The sequence below is a fragment of the Notamacropus eugenii genome, chromosome 2, assembly GCF_028372415.1.
Source record: "Notamacropus eugenii isolate mMacEug1 chromosome 2, mMacEug1.pri_v2, whole genome shotgun sequence".
NCBI classification, from domain to species: Eukaryota; Metazoa; Chordata; class Mammalia; order Diprotodontia; family Macropodidae; genus Notamacropus; species Notamacropus eugenii.
The window spans coordinates 18,326,700-18,344,482 of NC_092873.1; the positions used below are offsets into that span (position 1 = coordinate 18,326,700).

The 17,783-nt window shown below is 54.7% G+C and overlaps 3 protein-coding genes across 8 annotated transcripts in view; all 3 read left to right on the forward strand.

The window, feature by feature from the left end:
• The first annotated feature begins 6,564 nt into the window (after positions 1-6,564).
• Positions 6,565-9,982, forward strand: ZNRD2 (zinc ribbon domain containing 2). Its single transcript, XM_072637367.1, has 4 exons — positions 6,565-8,122; positions 8,279-8,430; positions 9,158-9,242; positions 9,527-9,982. Exons 1-4 carry the CDS (start codon positions 8,104-8,106, stop codon positions 9,874-9,876), a joined length of 606 nt encoding a protein of 201 aa, XP_072493468.1. The 5' UTR covers positions 6,565-8,103; the 3' UTR covers positions 9,877-9,982.
• A 93-nt stretch (positions 9,983-10,075) lies between these two features.
• Positions 10,076-12,994, forward strand: FAM89B (family with sequence similarity 89 member B). Its single transcript, XM_072637366.1, has 2 exons — positions 10,076-11,698; positions 11,924-12,994. Exons 1-2 carry the CDS (start codon positions 11,195-11,197, stop codon positions 12,197-12,199), a joined length of 780 nt encoding a protein of 259 aa, XP_072493467.1. The 5' UTR covers positions 10,076-11,194; the 3' UTR covers positions 12,200-12,994.
• Positions 12,995-15,143: 2,149 nt separating this feature from the next.
• EHBP1L1 (EH domain binding protein 1 like 1) overlaps positions 15,144-17,783 on the forward strand; it is a 30,953-nt gene continuing 28,313 nt past the window's right edge. For 3 of the 6 annotated variants that reach the window (XM_072637357.1, XM_072637361.1, XM_072637358.1), the window contains exon 1: positions 15,144-15,619. In XM_072637357.1, coding sequence (XP_072493458.1) covers positions 15,516-15,619 — 104 coding nt within the window. In that variant the 5' untranslated portion in view covers positions 15,144-15,515. The remainder of the gene's footprint in view (positions 15,620-17,783) is intronic. The other 3 variants (XM_072637359.1, XM_072637360.1, XM_072637362.1) reach the window with 2 other exon arrangements.

The window sequence follows — 17,783 nt, forward strand, 5'->3', positions numbered from 1 at the left end:
GGCTGGCTGGGGGCCAGAGGGGGAGGGCGGCTGGCTGGCTTTTTAGAGAGTCACAGCCCGCCCTCGCCTTCGGGGGAGAGAGAGGGGGGCACGTCTGGGCCGCCTGTGCCCACCCGCCACACACCTGGCCAGGAGCTCCCTGGTGCCTTCTGTGCCCACTGCCCCCCAGAGCGGGGAAATGATGTGGCAGGCAGGGCCTAGGGGCCAGAAGGGAGATGTTGTTGCAGTCGCCACTTCTGTGGGGGGCTGGGGCCCTGCCCCTCTCACTCTGCCCAGCTCTGAGCTGGGCTGCAAAGAAGCCCTGATTCCACTTGGGAACAGGGGTCCCAGCCCAGCTAGCTGGAGGGGGTGGTCTGTAAAAGTCTCTTTCCTGTTCTGGGCCTCAGTTTCCTTATTTGTAAAAGGAGGAGGCTGGTTTGGCTCAGCCAGAAACCTGGGGCAGGGTGGGGATCTCAAAACAGTAAGACCCCATTTTGTGCCAGCCAGCAATCATACAACCTCAGAGCCGCAAGACTCACTCTCCAATCTCCCACCTGCCCTCACACTCCAGAGAGCCCCACAGGGGGACAGAGAACAGGAAAAGAGGCAAATCCAATACTCTGCAAGCAGGCTAGACACAGACCCAGATGGTCTGACCCAGTCTCAGCCTCCAACAGGCAGCTGTGGGGTCCTTCTGGATCCCCCTCCCCATCCTTTCCTCAAACTTGTGGCCCTCCTGAGCCCCTGACCATAGTTCGTCAGTCTCTCTCCCTGGTAGGCTTCCTAGGACCCATGTCACCCAGCTCCTAGACCCCTGGCCTAGATCCTGGTGGTGTCTGGGCCGGGGCTGGCTTCCCGCCTCAGACAGTTCTGGCTGGAATAGCCAAATCCTGAGCTCAGGGCCTGGCCCCTTTCCCAGCCGGATGGCCCAGGAGAAGATGGGGAGCCAAGCAGAACCAGACCAGGGACTGGGGAAGAGTCAGGCACAACTTTGGGGCCCAGGGCTTGGGAGAGGGGGCAATGTTCCCCAAATGGAGAAATGGCAGCGCCTGCCCAACCCTCTCACCAGGGTCTGAGAAGTGGATTAAATAGGGAGCCCCCAGCCTGGGGTTCAGGCAGGATGGGAAAGCCTGGCCTGCCAGCCAGGCCAAGGGGAGGGGCTTCCTCGGGAGGAGGGACCACCGAGCTTTGTGAAGGGTCCAGGATCCTGAGCTCAGCTCCTCCAGCTGGGCTCGGCATCAGCGCTGAGAGGGGGAGGTAACCGGGCAATGGCCTGCTCAGCCCCTGGCACCGTCCACCCGGCAGAGCAGGGCCCTCCTGGGGCCCCTCCTTATGGGAAATGCAGCTGGGCAGAAGGCCGCTCAAGCTGTGGGAGCTTCAAATTCCATTCAACAAACACTGATTATTTTGTATTTATTAGGCACTTAGTAACCACCAAGAAAGGCTCCAACAGCCAGCACAAAGCATGAGACAAAGAAGAGATAAAATGGACAACTTCTGTTAATGTTTATTCTAATAAGTAGCTTGTCAAGTTTCTTAGCATAATTGAATTTTATTTTTGTATTTTAACACAATTTCACTTAAAAGTCATTCCTTCAGTCGTTTTTCAGTCCTAACTCTCTGTGACCCCTTTGGGAATTTTCTTGGCAAAGATACTAGAGTGGTTCACCACTTTCTTCTCTGGCCCATTTTACAGGTGAGGAAACTGAGGCAAATGGGCTTATGGGACTTGCTTAGGGTCACATAGCTAGTAAGTGTCTGAAGCCAAGTTTCTTTTTTCTTTCTTTGAGGTCAGATTTCAACTTAGGAAAATGAGGCTTCCTGACTCTAGGTCCAGCCCTACATAGCTGCCCCTTAAGAATTATGGGGGGAGTGGATAAAATAAGAATAGATTGAGAAACAGGAAGACCTGGGTGCAGATCCCATTTTTGACATTTAAACCTACGTGTGGCCCTGGATATGCCATTGTACTTCTCTGGGGTTCAGAGAGCTCCCTAAGATTTCTCTATATAGTCACAGTGATATGTTTTACCCATTCTAACTTTTAAGAAGTAATAAGAAAACTGTCCAAGTCTCCTCCTGGTTTGTTTTTTTAAACGTATCATGGATTTTTCTGGATTTCAATGAACATTTACCAAGTGCCCACTCTGTGCTAGCCAGTATGGCTAGTGGAGAGAAGTGCGTTTGGCCCTAGGCTCAGAAGGTCTGGGATTCCATCCTGATTCTGACACTTGCTAGTTCTGTGACCCTGGACAAATCACTTACCCTTTCTAGGACTCAGTTTCCCCATCTGTCAAATAGGAAAAATTCTCCCACTTACTTCCTGATTCTGGGCTCACACAAACTAGATGTGATCAGAGGGACCTTCAGCATCTCTGTAGCTTTTTATTCCCCTGCCCAGTACACAGTTCCCAGTTCCCAAGCGAGCACTTATCAAGTACAAAGTAGGCTTTATTTTCACCCATGGAAAAGGCAGGAAACACTCAGCCCATAAGTTCCCCTTAAGAGGGAGCTGATGGGGTCAGAGGAGGACAATCTCTGGCTCTGATTTCTCCCAGATATACAATCCTCATTTTTACAGTAGGGGAAACTGAGGTCCAAAGAGACCAGGAAGTGGTATAATTGAGATTTGAACCCAGGATCTCTGACTCCAGGTACAGGGTTGGTTTCATTCTATCATGACAAGTGTAATCACCAGGATTAGACATAAACACAAATAGTCACAGTGGGAGAGAAAATATGGGAGGGGGTTGTCATTAGGAGTTGGTGCCAAAGTATTGTCTCAGACTGAATGGCACCTAAGCCGTGCTCTGATGAAAGTTCCCCAAGATAGGAGTGGTTCTTTTCTTGGTAATCTTGACAAATAGGCAGGGTTTTCTGGCTCGGAGGGTTTTAGGAGCAACCCTTACCCAATTGAACACATCCTGAAATCCACAGAGGGTCTGATCAACCCATGCAGAAGAGGAAGGCTGTCTGAAACAGACATATGTATAGAAAAGGGGGAAAATTCATGTAGGGATAATAATATAAATATATACATTTCTAGACATGTATATCTTCATATATATATGTATGTATATGTACATTTATGGAATAGGGTAATTAGGATTTGGGGGTTGTGGCTATCACATGAATGGAAATCACTCACTTCACAAATGCCTGCTGTACCCCTATCTCTAGGCAGGGTCCCATGGGGATTCAGTCTAAGGCCTTGAAAGAGTTTGTGATCACTTTGAGGCAAAAGTGTAACTAGTGCAGGGCAAATGGAACTTTGTCTCAGGGTGCTGACCTGAGGTAGAGGTGACCACTGTCCTCCAAGGTCCTCTTCACTACCCTAAAATGCAGCCCTCCCCAGAGTTCTGCTGAATGCTGACCCTCTCTTGTTATCTGATCTCCTCACTAACCAACCCCACCCTGGGAGCTTTCCAGTGGACAGCTGTCCCTCATTTGAACTCATGGTCAAACTGACCTCTGTCCCTTGTCCCTAGCTCCTCTCCATCCCTCAGCTATTTTGCCTCAGGTAAAAAAGATCATTAGAAGACAGATTTAGAACTGGAAGAAACCTCAGAGACCACCTACCCCAATGCCCTCATTTTACAGAGAAGGACATGGAGGCAAAACTGACTCATCTGAATCACAGCCCAAGCTCTTCCTCCCAGCTGTGTGACCTAGGCAGAGTTGTTCAGCTTCTTCATCTGTAAAATGGGGATAATAACATTTTTGCTATTATGAGCACCAAAGACCTCCCATTCTAGAGCCAGCTTCCTTTCCACTCTGCCTTGGAAGAGAGAAGAATCCCGGGAAGGAACTAAGGATCTTTAGCCCAGAGAAGAAAAGACATGAACACACAATCAGGCAATGACATGTCTGAGGGAAGAGCAGTTGGTCTTGTGGGCAAATTGAGCTTGACTCCACAAACTTCTTATCTTTTGGTTATGTCTCAAATTGAAATGAGTTGCTGTGGCAGGTAGTGAGCTCCCCATCATGGAAGCTGTTCTAGTGGAGGCCTGGATAACCATTTGGGAACATATGGAGGGAATTGTCATGTAAGGTAAAGGTCTGAGGTCCAGTCTAGCCCCAGAATTTGGTCATTTCCTCCTGGACCCTGTAAGATGATAGAAGTCAGGCTGTGCAGGAAGAAGGAAAGGCAATGTCTTGGCCAGGGGGTATAATGTGAACAAATGACTTGACATCTGGGGGACCATAAGAAGAGCTCTTCACTTGAGTGGAGAATTCTTTTTTTCTAATTAATTAATTTTAGTTTTCAATATTTATTTCTATAAGATTTTGAATTCTAAATATTCTACCCTTCCCTCCATTCCCCCTCCATAACATGGCATGCAATCTGATAATAGGTTCTACTTATACGTCACATTAAACATATTTCCACATTAGTCATGTTCTAAAGAAGAATTAGAACCAAAGGGAAAAACCATGAGAAAGAAGAAACAAAAATAAACACAAAAAAGAGAGGAAATGGTACACTTTGATCTGCGTTCAGACTGTAGTTCTTTTCTGGATGTGGATAGCATTTTCCATCGCGAGTCTTTTGGAGTTGTCTTAGATCACTGCATTGCTGAGAAGAGCTAAGTCTATCAAAGTTGGTCATCTAACAATGTGGCTGTTGCCATGCACACTGTTCTGGTTCCATTTACTTCACTGAGCATCAGTTCATCTAAATCTTTCCATGTTTTTCTGAAGTCCACCTGTGTTGGGGATGTAAGCTCAGTTCCATGTGGACAGTCTCGGGCAGGTAAAGATGAGGACTTCTAAACCTTAGAGTTCTCATGAGGCCCCCCAGAGAACAGCAGGGAATTGAGGTGTGAGACACGGCTATCTCGTGCATTTCCGCCTCTTCCCGTGGGAAACATGCTGGGAGAGAGCATCCCCGCCCTCGAGATTGGCCCAGGTCTGAGCACACCTATTGTTGTCTAACAGGCACGGTATTCATGTGCAAACTATGCGGCAGGAGAGCTTAAGTAGGGTCAGGAAAGCCTGAAGGCGCTCTTAGCGCTGAGGGGCCCTTACAGGACAGAAGGCCCCTCTTCCCTCTCTCCTCTCTTCTCTCTTCCTTCTCCCCTCTCTCCCTCTTCCACTTCCACTTCCATTCTCTTACTGTAAGATCTTTGCCTCCTTGGGAGATTTCTCTCTCCTCAGGAAGAGTTCCCCCTGCACATGTAACCAAGACCCTGAATAAAGCCTAACCCTTGTTCGACTCTGGAAAGTCTCTTCTCTCATATGTTTATCCAGTTTGGCCAGCCAAAGACCTGCGATAGGTAAGGTAAGACTCGGGTAGCCCTTAGGCCTCTAGGCCTGACGCACCTGCTCAACATTTCTTATGGAACAATATGTTGTATCCCATCACAATCATAAACTACAGCTTCTTCAGTCATTCCCCAATTCCCTTCAATTTTCAGTTTTTGGCCACCACAATAAAAGCTGCTATAAATATTTTTGTACGTGTGGGTTCTTTCTCCTTTATATGATCTCTTTGGGATATGACCTAGAAGTGGTATTGCTGGGTCAAAGGGTATATGTGCAGTTTTATAGCTCTTTGAGCATAGTTCCAAACTGCCCTCCAGAATTGGATCAGTTCATTACCTGAGTGGAGAATTCTTACAAGCAGGAGTGGGAAGTCAGATTGGGTGGTGCAGAACTGTGACTGGTTTCAAATGCCAGGCCAGGCCCACTTCATTTGGAAAAAGCTGTAGTCCTTGGGTTGGGGCCCACAAGTGGGGAAAGAAAACCCTCAGAACAGCCCTTGGCCTCCTGGCTGAGCTCCTCAGGAATGATCTTATGGGATGGGATCTTGTTTGGGGGCCTGGGGCAAGAGGCTTGGTAGAAAGAGTGGATGGACTGGCCCAGTGTTGAGGCCCAAGTGGGACTGGTAGGGTGGGCAGAGGCCTGAATCTCACCCAGCAGCAATATCTAGGCCTGGAGAAACCCCTGTCTTTCCTCAATCTCCCCTCATGCTTCTGCGGTGGAAGGTCCAGACCAATTAGAGAGAACAGAGGACCTGGATCTGAATTCTGGCTCTGCCAAGGGATGAGCTGAATGACCTTGGCTAAGTCATTCCACTCTTAGGGTCTCAGTCTCCAGTAGGGACAAGAACATTTGCTGTCCTTATAGCAAATGGTCAGTAAGGAAAGTTCTGGAGGCCTTGACATCAAGCCAGAATGACTTCAAGTGGGGCCAGTGACAGAGGTCTGGACCTGTTGTCCTGGGAGGCCCTACATTGCCAGGTTGGTATCAGGAGGGTGAGATGTTTGGCTGCCAACCACAATATCTCTGTCAGGGGAAGGGGGCCCTACACTCAGGAGGTATTATTACAATTATTTTAAATTTTATTGATTTTTTTTTTGTTTTTATTAAACAGGACTTCCACCTTTCTCCAGGGAGAATTCCTTTGCACCAAACGTAATGCCTAGGAGCACCCCCTCTCCAACTCTCAGGAGAAGTCTCCCAGAGAAGGCTACCCTAGGTTCAAAGTATTCTCTGAGTCTATATCCACTAAAACCAAAGCTTTGGAGCCCGTAGCAATGTACTCAGCTTTACTAATCAGCCAGAAGACACAATGTATTCAAAGTAAATGCATTTAATGAAATAGCATAGTAAGAAAAGTAGCTGGCACACATTCTCCCTCATAAACCCACCAAAACATACCATCAGTGGGAAAAATGGACAAAGACAAGGAGTACAAAACATGGAACAGATGGAGTCACGGTCATATCCGAAGGGCCAACTCAAGTCTCCAGTGCTGCAGTGGATTGTCATCAATGACCAAACATGTCCAGGTAGGGCTCCCACCTGGCCCCTCCTGCCCTGGATCTTCCCCACCAGAAATGCTCTGCACACCTTTGGACTTCAGCCTGAAGTCCTTGGTTCCAAGACCTCCTGGCTCTTCCTCAGAAGAGTGGGCTCTACCGGGCTCTTTTAATTCAAGGCCCAACTTTCTTTAAAAAGAAAAAAAAGGTAGCAGGTAGCTATTTAGAACAGCCAGCTGGGCAAAGGTTCAAAAAAGCCTTCCTTTGGGGGAAAACAGAGACATCCGTTTTTCCCCTTGTCGAGTGACCAGCGAAGGTTCCCCTGGTCGTCTGGGCACCAAGTGCTCTACCTCTGGCAGGAGGTTCTTCGCCCCAGGTGCCCAGCTTTGAAGAACAAAGAGCAGACACGTTCCTAACTAAGCAACTGGTGCCCTCAGGCTCAAGTCTGTCCCTTTGAAATAAACTCTGGGGCTAAACTCGGGGCTCCTCTGGGAACCTCACCCTAGCGCAGGACGGGCATGCCCAGCTCCTCCCAGAAACAACTTAGATGCCCTTTGGAGGGACACTCACCCAACCACCGCCACAACCTCCTGGGGGCCCAAGGCCCCCCAGTTTTCCCTTTCCAGTCTAAGTGGGGGGGAGGGGAGGGATCGCCAGAGCAGGGGCGTTTCTCCACCTCCCCCAGCAACCGTTAAGAAAAGCAACCGCTCCGTGCCCACCTGGGAGAGGGTGGGGGGCTCGGAAGAGATCGAAGGCCCGGCAGGGGGGCTGCCCCCAGAGCGAAGCGGGGGAAGGGTGTGCAGGATCACCAGCCCGGCGCCTGCAGCTTGGAGGCTGCGTCCATTTAGCAGAGGGGGAAACTGAGGCTCAGAGAGGGCAGGAGACGTGCCCAGGGCCACCAGACTCCAAACCCAGCGATGTACCCGCCAGGTCCGGCTGCCTCTGGACCTGGGCCCCCATTTCCCGGAGGAGGTTATCGAGGTCCAGGCCGTGGCGGGCCTAGAAGGCGCTTTCCGGCCCCGCCCGCGGGCTGTGGAACCGGCCGTTTTCCTTGAGGGCGGGGCTTCGCGACGCGCAGGCGCCACGTGACTCGGTCTCCGTGGCAACGCTTCAGGGCGTCCAAACCTCCCTCCCTTCGGGGAAATCCCCGCTTCCCTAGTCTCCGGCACCGCGAGAGGGCAGGAACCGTCGGCCCGGGGCGGATCCGGAAGCGTGCCCCGCCCTCGCTCCGCCCCCTAGCCACATCATTGGACGACCGAGCGGTTACGTCATTTCAGAGCCAAGGCGCGAGCCCAGTGGCCGCGGCGCCGGCGCTTGCGTCACTTCCGGCGAGGTGTTTGTCAGCGGCGGCAACGACGACATGGCTCTGAACGGAGCAGGTGGGACCGGGCGGGGGCCGGGGCGGGCCGAGGGGGGGCCCCCGGGGAGGAGCGCCGGCTGCGGGCGGGGGTGGGGGAGAGCAAGGGCAGGGTGCGGCAGGCCTCGCGCCGCCGGGCCAGGCCCACTCACCCGCCCCGGCGTCCCCGCGTCCACAGAGGCCGGCGAAGTGGACTGGGAGCCTCCTTCCGAGGCCGAGACCAAGGTGCTGCAGGCACGACGCGAGCGGCAGGATCGCATCTCCCGCCTCATGGGCGACTACCTGCTGTGTGGCTACCGCATGCTGGGGGACACGTGCCAGGACTGCGGGGTGCGTGGCGTCTGGGCCTGCGGGGCGGGGCCGGGGCGGGCTTGGGTGTAAACACAGAACACGAGGAGCGTAGAGGGCGGGGATCCCCAAGGGCTTCCTTAGAGGAGGTGACGTGAAGCTGAGCTTTGGGGAGCAGGGGAAAGGCCGGGCCCCACCTCCGACATTTACTAGTGGAACTGTCCCCCTTTTTCCGCCTTGGTGTACCCCTTCTCATCTCCGCCTCGTAGAATGCCTAGCTTCCTTCACAGCCCAGCACGCTGTGGGCTAGATTTGGAGTCTGGCCCTGGGATCGGTTTCCACCTCAGCCGCTTCCTATCTCCGTGGTCTTGGGTCACATCTCCCCTCTCTGGGCCTCAGTTTCCTCAATGAAAGGAGCCAGTTAGAGAAGAGATGACTTCTGAGGACCCTCCCAGCTCTAAATGGATGATCCTGAGATCCTTCATCCTCCCCTGGTTATTAGCATTCTTTCTCCCTGTAAAATCACTGGGCATATTTGTGGGTTTACTGGTGTGTGTGTACCCTTTACCAATAAACCGGTCGGGGCTGTTGTCAGCAGATGTGGGAAGGAACCTTAGACCACTGCACACCAGAGTAGGACCTTCCTTAGAGACGTAGAGGATCACTCCAGTGTTCATTGAGCACTAGGAGGAAATAGGCCCAGTGGCAGAAATGACTGCCGTAGGATCACAGAGAGAATGGTGTAACCCTTCTTTGACTTTTTTCCCAGACCATTTTACTCCAAGACAAACAACGAAAAACTTACTGTGTAGCTTGTCAGGAGCTGAATTCAGATGTGGACAAGGATAACCCAGGTGAGGGGGTCCTGGGGATCCTTAGGGTGAGAGAAGATCACAGTCTCTGTTCTGGGTGTTCCAGAAGTTGAGAAGATGCTGTTTCTGGGTCAGGGAAGCTAAGGTGATCAAGGGGATGACTCATCAGTCTGATTCTGGAGTACTATAGGCAGGGCTGTTTCTTCTCCTATCGTGAGGGAGTCAAGGGGACTGAGAAAGATGGGGTGATCAACCTCAGTCTGGGGGAACAGCCCCTTGGGGATAATGCCCTGTCAGTCTCCCCTGTGATGTCCTCTTCCTTTTAGCTCTGAATGCCCAGGCTGCTCTCTCCCAAGCCCGTGAACACCAGCTAGCATCCTCAGAGCTCCCCACTGCTTCTCGGCCAGCCCCACAGCCCCCTGTCCCCCGGCCAGAGCATTGTGAGGGGGCAGCTGCTGGGCTCAGGGCTGCCCAGGGGCCTTCTCCCACCTTGGCTCCCACAGCATCTCTGGCCCCAGATGTCCTGGCATCATCACAGTCGGCTTTGCTTCAGAAACTTGCATGGGCCTCAGGAGAACTGGGCCCCAGCACTTCTTTGGAAGGAAGCATCCAGCTCTGCACCCTGATCCGGGTCTGTGCTGAAGCTCTGCAGGGGATTCGCCAGCTGCAACAGTGAGGGGGCTTGGGAAAGAAGAAGGGCCCCAGGGCGTTGGACTTGTCTAGTGTATGGGTCCAGGATTTATTATGAATAGCTGCAATGCAAGAGAAAGGCACAGAAAACATCCTTGCCCCTGTGTGGTTTGTTCCTTCTCCCTGGGTCCACATGTGTCCTGCTGAGCACACTGCCTTCCTCTGCATGTCCCAGGTTTTGGTGGAAAGACCCTTTGGCTTGAAATCCCAAGGCCTGTGGTGGCTGCCTTCGCAGTTGTGTTCTTGTGTGACCTGGGCCTCAGTTATCTTACAGGTGATATGACAGCTCAGTTTCCATGAACCCCTGAAGTTCATGCCTGCCCAGAATCTTCAGATGCTTTCCCATTGGCCCTTTCCTGAGGGAGGTATCCTGACGTACTTGTGCTGGTTAGGGGATGAAGCAGGAGATGCCTCAGAGGTCTTAAAGGAAGGGAGAGAAGCCAGGGAAAAACCAGCCCCTGGATGTCCTGGTTTCCTGCCTCACTTTGCTAGGCTTAGAGTCAGAAGGTCCTCAGAGAGGGCCCTCCTGATATGGATGAGGAAACAGACCTAGAGACAGTTTTGACTTGCTTTATTAACCAAATTGGGGGTGATATTGAGGGGGAATTGAGGTGAAGAAAACAAGATATAAATACTGCCCTTTCCCCCCAAGAAAAGGGGCTGGAATGTGAAACCAGGCACTAGTTTGCACTACTGTACTATATCTGTGGGGATGTGGGTCAACAGGGACCTGGCTCAGGCTCCAAACTTGTCTTTGGAAAATGAAGGGTTAACGGGAGGAACCTAAGGTGGGACTGGCCTCCAGTGACCTTGGAGTCCAAATTCATACCAAAATAAGATGCCCACATGTTAATCGATAGGGCAGTGGATAGATCAAGAGCCCCAGGAGAGCAAGGTTAGCCCACCCTCTCACGATGCAGGTGAGGAAAACAGCCCACTGTTCCTCTGCAGCCTCCTCAAGTGGGATCCATCCCTTAGAAGACTAGGCGAGGCGGCCCTTTACAGAAATAAACCGGAGAGGGCAAGGGTTAAGGGCGGGGTACCCGGTTGATGCCCGAAACAAAATGAGGGCAGGAGGGGCTCTTGCCTAACCCCGCTCCATCCCGCTTCTCACTGGTGTCTCCTCCCACCTTAAAGGAGCGGCGTCCCTTTTCCCCTTCTCGCTGTTGGTCCTCAGGAACATCCCAAGATGATTAGAACTGGGGTGAATTCCCCTTCTTTCCCGCCTACCGCCCCATGCCTGACGCTTGGACTCTTCCCTGGAGTTCGGCCTCCCGCCCCCCACCCCTTCGCCCATCGCAGCAATGTGGGGAGCCGCTCGGACTGTCCGTTTTCCTTTTACTAGAGGCTCCGCCCTCTTGGCCGAGGGGAGGGGGCTCAGGGTGGGGCTTCTTCGGAGGCGAACAAAGCCGGCACTCGGTGGGGCAGCGGCGCCCGGGCCGGGCCGGGCCGGGGCCAAGAGGAGGGTAGGAGGGACCCGGCGTGCTGGGGCTTATTTTCTCCCCGGGCCTGGGCCCTCCTCATCGGCCCCCCGCGTCGTGCCCATGAACGGGTTGCCGGGGGGCCCTGCGCCCGCACCCGCGCCTTTGAGCTGTCCACTGGAGGGGCTCCCGCCGCTACCCCGGGGGCTCAGCGGCCTTCTCAACTCGAGCGGGGGCTCGTGGAGAGACCTGGAGCGCGTCTACAGCCAGCGCAACCGCATCCAGGACGAGCTGAACCGGGCTGGCCGCGCCCCCGAGGGACCCTCGCAGCCCCCGCGCCGCCCCGCCAACCTCGACTCAGCGCTGGCGGTGCTGCGGAAGGAGATGGTGCGGGGTTGCCGGGCAAAGCAGGGATGGCGGGGGAAGGGCTAGAATGATGCGGAGGCAGGATGGATGGCTGGGGTGTGCCGGGCAGAAAGGCCAGGGGTTGAGTGACAGGGTGTGGGGGGCTGAGATGGGGGAACCAGGGTGGCCCTGGGAATAGATGTGATGTTCTAGTAAAGGAGGGGGCATTAGGCCTTCTGGGATGCCCATCGGGTCCTTCTTCCCCAGGTGGGCCTCCGCCAGCTTGACATGTCCCTGCTGTGCCAGCTGTGCTCCTTACACGAGTCCATCCAAGACTACAAGCACCTGTGCCAAGACATGAGCCTCTGCCAGGACATGTCCTCCTCCCTGCACTCGGACAGCTCTTATCCTCCCGACACCGGCTTCTCAGATGATGAGGATGAGCCACCCGATTGCAGCCTGCCCCGGGACCCACCCCCACTCCGAGTCCCCCAGACTCACAATTCCCGGGACAAGTGGCTGCAGGACTCATTCAGTCTCTGAGGACTGGCCAACCCTGGTGCCCTCTGGAGCAATGTGGGTCTCCACCAATGGGGCTGGGGCCTACCTAGCCCATTCCCCCTCCCTCGACAGTGCAGGCAGGTACACACACTGGAGGGCATATGTGGGCATGTAGGTGAGCACACACACTCACTCTCTCTGAGTCCTCTGATCTCTCACTGTGCTAGTAGCCTGGAATGGCTGGGGCCCAAAGGTGGGAGAAGCTGGTTTTCCTCCCTTCTCTTTCAGTCGCCTCTCAGAGGAGAGATGCTGATGGGCTAGAGATCCAGGCCCCAGCTTATTTCCCCACCCCCACTCCCAGCCACTGGTGGACTCACCCCATCCACCCTGATGCCTACTTCTCCCCTACTGCCCTTCAAGGGCTCCCAGGTAAGCTCAACTCTTTTGAGGCTCCTTGCTTGGGCAAGGGAAGAAGTAGCAGAGAGACTTTAATCCTTGGCATCTCAGACAGACCCTGAGAGCCTCTCCTGGAAACAACAGTCAGCCTGGCTCCAGATCCGAAAAGAAGCTAGCCTGCTCCACTGTGGGGGCAAACAGCAGATCAGCTCCATAACCCACTTAATGCTACCCTACTAAGAGTAGCGCCTGTTAAGCTGTGGGGTCACATATAGCGCTGGCTTGGCTATTGGGCAAGACCTGCCCCTCCCCCCCAGGTCAGCCTTGTTCCTCACTTGGTTATGGGGAGGCTTGGGGCCCAGGGCTGTGCCCAGTATTTAACATACTGGGGTCTCGGCCCTGGGATCCCACAAATAAATAAATGGCTCTTGTCTCTGCTCAGTTCTTGTCTTTTGTAAGCTAGGGATGGGAAGAGAGGTGTGTCAGACAACGGGCATGAGCTGTAGCATATCTTTCTACCGGCAGGTGGAGCTGGAGGAGCACAGCAGGGTGGGGGTTCTCTGAAGTTGCTCTTGACTGGCAGTGTGTGCCACTTGCCAGGCTGGTGTGTCAAAGTCTTGGTTAGCCTAGGAGTCTGGAGGGCTGGGCTCATAAGAGCCCTGTTATGCCCCTAATGGGATGGGACAAGAGGACCTTTCCCCTCCCTGGGCCTCCCCCCCCCCCTTTCCTCTTCTGTAGAAAATGAGCGCCTTCTGGCTACATTTGACCCCATCTGCAGCCAAGGGGGATGGGGGTGGAGAGGAAGTGGAAGGAACCGTCCATCTTGAGGAGAGAAACTTTCCACCCAGTCTGGGGGTGGAGTTGAAGCCTTAGCTGGGGCTCCTGCTGGGGCAGGAAGTAAGAGGGCTACACTCCCAGACCCATCTTTGGAGAGGAAGGGAGGGAAGAAGGAACCAGCTGAGGGGGCCTTCTCCCTCACACTGCTCCCATCCAAGAAAGGAGAGCTACATTGCCAAGCTTCAGAGGGACCTTTCCGGAAGCCCAGCTCCCTGAGAAGAGGGCAGAACTATGCATTTATGGAAGGGGGGATGGGGAGTGAGAAGCTTACAGATACTTAAAATAATACATTCCAAACTCCTTTCTCATCCAGGCCCCTGGTCAAACATTGCAACTCATGAAGTCTGAGTTCTCAGAAGTCTGCACAGTTCAACAGTCCCACAGCTGAACCACACCCAACCCGAGAACCTCCCCCCTCCCCACACACACCAGGAAACATCGCTGAAACCCAGCTAGATTTGCCACAAACTGTCTTTCCCCCCAAGCCTTTACAAAGAGTAAAGGGCCCTGGAACGAAGACACCACTGGTGAATAATTCACAGAGCTCAGCATCAGCTCTCCAAGCAGATCAAATGAACTGGGGTGAACAGAATGACGACTATCATTAAGAATAGCTAATGTCTTTAGAAACTCTTCTTTAGGTCTCACAACAACCCTTTGTGGTGGGACCCAAGGCTAGTATGGCCCCCATTTTACAAATGAGAAAATGGAGTTTTTAGAGAGATTAAGTAACTTGCTCAAGCTCACACACCTAGTAAGAGTCAGAAGCAGGCTTTGAGCCTCAGTCTTCCAGTTTCCTGTCCAGTGATCTCACCACTCTCTGGGTCTGGATTCTCTTCTGTCAACACATTACTATACTTGTTCTAGGCATGGAGGGAGCAGATTCCCAGTCCATCCCTCCCTCCTTCCTTTAGGTATCCACATCATTCTACATGGCCCCCCACTCCTAGGGACAGGAAGAGGGACCCTGCCCGGGATTTCACCCTTCTAGGGAATTCCCATCTGAGGAAATTCCCTTTGCTGATGCAGGTAGGCACCTCTTCCAGTAAGGGATTGCTTTTTCCCTTAGCTCACTGCAAGCTGCAGTCACTTGCCCGGGGTCATCCAGGCAGTAAGTGACAGAGGTGGGGACCCAGGTCTCGCAGGCTCTAAGGCAGTCTAGCCACTAGACCAGACTTAGACTTCTTAAGCCCACTGGGAGAGTCACACAAAGAGGCCATCCACAGGAAGCTTACCCTTCGATCTTCAGGTGTGACCACGCACACACCCATTTTTCTGCATACCCCCTCCCTCCCTCCCTCTCTCACACCAATCCCTCCTGACTCAATTCCCGCACAGGATGCCATCCTGTGCCCAAGGCATCTCCTAACAACCTCGGTCTAAATGGATGGAGATGACACCGAGCGCAGCTCCCCTCCAGGATGGCATACTCTCAGTGCCCTCGGCCAGCCCCTCCTGCTGCCCTCCTCGGGCCATGGGCAGACCCTGGGCGCCCGCTGCAGCCCTCCCAGCGCAGGCAGAGCCCTTCCCAACTGGGGGAAGCCGGTCGGGGCCCGCGCCCACGGGGGAGGGCACTGGCCGCCTGGCCCAGCTCGGCCGCCCCCCTGCCCTCCCGCAGAATCTGCCCCACACCTCCCGGCCTCTCCTCTCCTTCTCCTCAGCCTCACACGCTTCCAGGTCCCAGGGCCAGGCCCCCCCTCCCCCCCCGCCCTGCCCCACCCCCTTCCCCGCCCTCCTTCCCTCGGGGAGGGGGGGTGCGGCTCCAGGAAACCGGCGCTCAGTCCAATCGCTCCGAGCGTCCCTCGGCTCCCCTGGCGCGCCCCCAGCCCTGCCGGGCGCTCCCAAACTTGGGTCAGGGCAGAGCTCCGGTCCGGACGTCGGCCCATCTGCCCCAGACTGGACGGGACGGGTCGGGACCCGACCGACAGGAGGCTCAGAACCGAGACCCAGGACTGTCGGGCCAGGGACTTTGAGACCCCAGCCCCGGAGGGTTGGGGGGCAGTGAGGGACCAGGCGCACCCACTCTGCCCACCCGGCCTGTGGGACCCGGGATGGAGCCCTGGGGCCCGGGGGGCGCTGCTGACAACCACGTCTGAGGGGAGGGAGCCAAGGAGGGGGAGAGGCCATGACCTCGGTGTGGAAGAGGCTTCAGCGCGTGGGTAAACGCGCCGCCAAGTTCCACTTCGTGGCGTGTTACCAGGAGCTGGTGGTGGAGTGCACCAAGAAATGGTGAGTGAGGGTGAGCAGTGTGCTGAGGGGGGCCTCACTCCTGCCTTCCCCCTGAGCTCTTCCCCCTTCCCACGCTGGCACTGCCCCCTCTCCCTCTGCCAGCCCCCATGCCCCAGCCCCTGGATACCCTCACGCTGTGCCCTCTTCTCAAGCTGACCCTTCTCCCCTTCCCCTCCTTAGTGCGTATGAGTGGGGGGGACGCCTCTCAGGTCTTTGCCAGCCAGAAGGGTCCATCCGCCCCCCCTCAGGGGTCTGTCAGGTTAGGTCCTCCTCAAAACTGGGGCTACAAGGAGAGTTCGAGGGCTCCCACCCATGGGGGGGGAGATATGAGGAAGGGGCCATTGGAAGGGGGGGGTCCTTATGGTGAACAGGGCTGTTCAGTCTAGCATGTGCCCAGCTGCCTGCCAGATGAGGGGAGACGTCCAAACCCCCAGGACTCCCCGGAACTCTACCTCACTTCTTAGGCCATATCTCAGCCCTCTTACCCTTTCCCATCATTTTGGCCACCAAACCCAGCCCCCTCTCCCTCCTTCCCTTTGATAGGAATGAGGATTGGTTTAGGGTGCGGTTAGGAAGCAGGAATGACAAATCTCTGGGGGTCTGGGCTGAAGGGGGGTTGCTAGGTAGCCAAGAAGAAGATCAGAGGAAGGGACAGAGAGCTCCTTTCCCAGCTCTTTCCCCAGGCAGGGAAGGGGCAGAAACAGGGCAAAGATGCCTGGCAGGGCAGGGAGCCATGAGGCTGAGAGATTCTCCGAAATGCCCTTAAAAGGGGAAACTGAGACCATAGGGAGCTGAGACAAGAGAAGGAGGAGACCGTAAACTTAAAGGGGCCTGGAGAGAGTTATAGAGAAGGAGGAGAAGGAGGGGGAGGGGAGTGAAGAGCTTGGAATCCCAGGGAGCAGGGAGATCAGAAGTGGAAAGAGGAACCAGGAGCCCAGAGCCCAGGGCCAGGGAAAAGGCCCTGGGGAAAGGAGGAGAGAAGGCAGAAGAGGGCCAGACCTCCAAGGGGAAGGGAGCGGGTAGGGCTCCATGAGCAGGCCTCAGCCTGTCTCCAGCTCCCCTATGCCACTTCTCTGCCTGGGGCCCTCTCACCCTGCGGTCTGGGTGACCCAGCCCAAAGCAGGCCCAGGTGGCTTCCTGGCAGCCAGCCCCCTCCAGCTGCTTCTTGTCCCCTCATCACACCCTAAATATACCCAGGCAGCCCGGGTGTCAGCTTCCCCTCCGGAGCCAGGATTAGGGCTGCAGCTGCCGGTACCTTCTCCTCTCATCCTGCCCCTCCAGAGGGCTAAAATTAGACTCCTGAATACAAGGGGCCTAGGAAGGTGTTGGGGGGAGGCGGTGCAGGCAGGGCAAAGGAGGGTTAACTCATAATAAGAGAGACTGCTCCTTGCAGAGAAAAGAGAGCTGGCCTGAGAATGTCCCAATCCCCACCATGTAATGACTGTAATTCTGGCTGAGTCACTTCTCTGAACCTCAGTTTTCTCATCTGTTGAGGAGGGCTAATCATCTGGGCAGGGATACTGGGAGTATGGTAGAAATGATGCTGAGCAAGGGGCCAGGCCAAGGGCAGAGCTGGGGAGAGTGAGGAGCAGAGTGGCCCTGGGGCTGGGCAGAGCCTTGGGTGGGTCTGAGATGTTAGTCTGGATTATCGACTCAGGAGGTATCCCTGGCCTTCCTGGAGCAGTGCTTAGGGATGTCGAGCTGAGGCTGGGAATCACTTGTCTGTTTCTACTCTGGGGATGCAGCCTAAATAGAGGTCAGAGGATGTCTGAACTAGAAGGAACCTTGATCCAACCCTCTCATTTGATAGATGAGGAAACTGAGGCCACAGGAAGGATGAGATTTCTCCAGTCACACAAGCAGTATTCAGACCCAGGCTCCAGGCCTTTCTGGATTGGGTCTTGCAGGCTCTCTAACCAGCTATCTAGTTACTCCATACCCAACCCACTGTAATACCTCCTACGGACCACAATAATACTGTGGATGGGTGTGGAGAAGGGACATCAGTTAGGGACTCTGGGGGAAGAGACAGGGCTTTGGGGCTAGCTAGCAGAGCATGCCATCCTCAGGCCAGGTGATGAAGCTGAGAACAGTACTGGGTGGGCTGAAATGCTGAGAGCGGCACCTGCTTGTATCAGCTGGCTGGTCGCTTCGCCCATTCCTA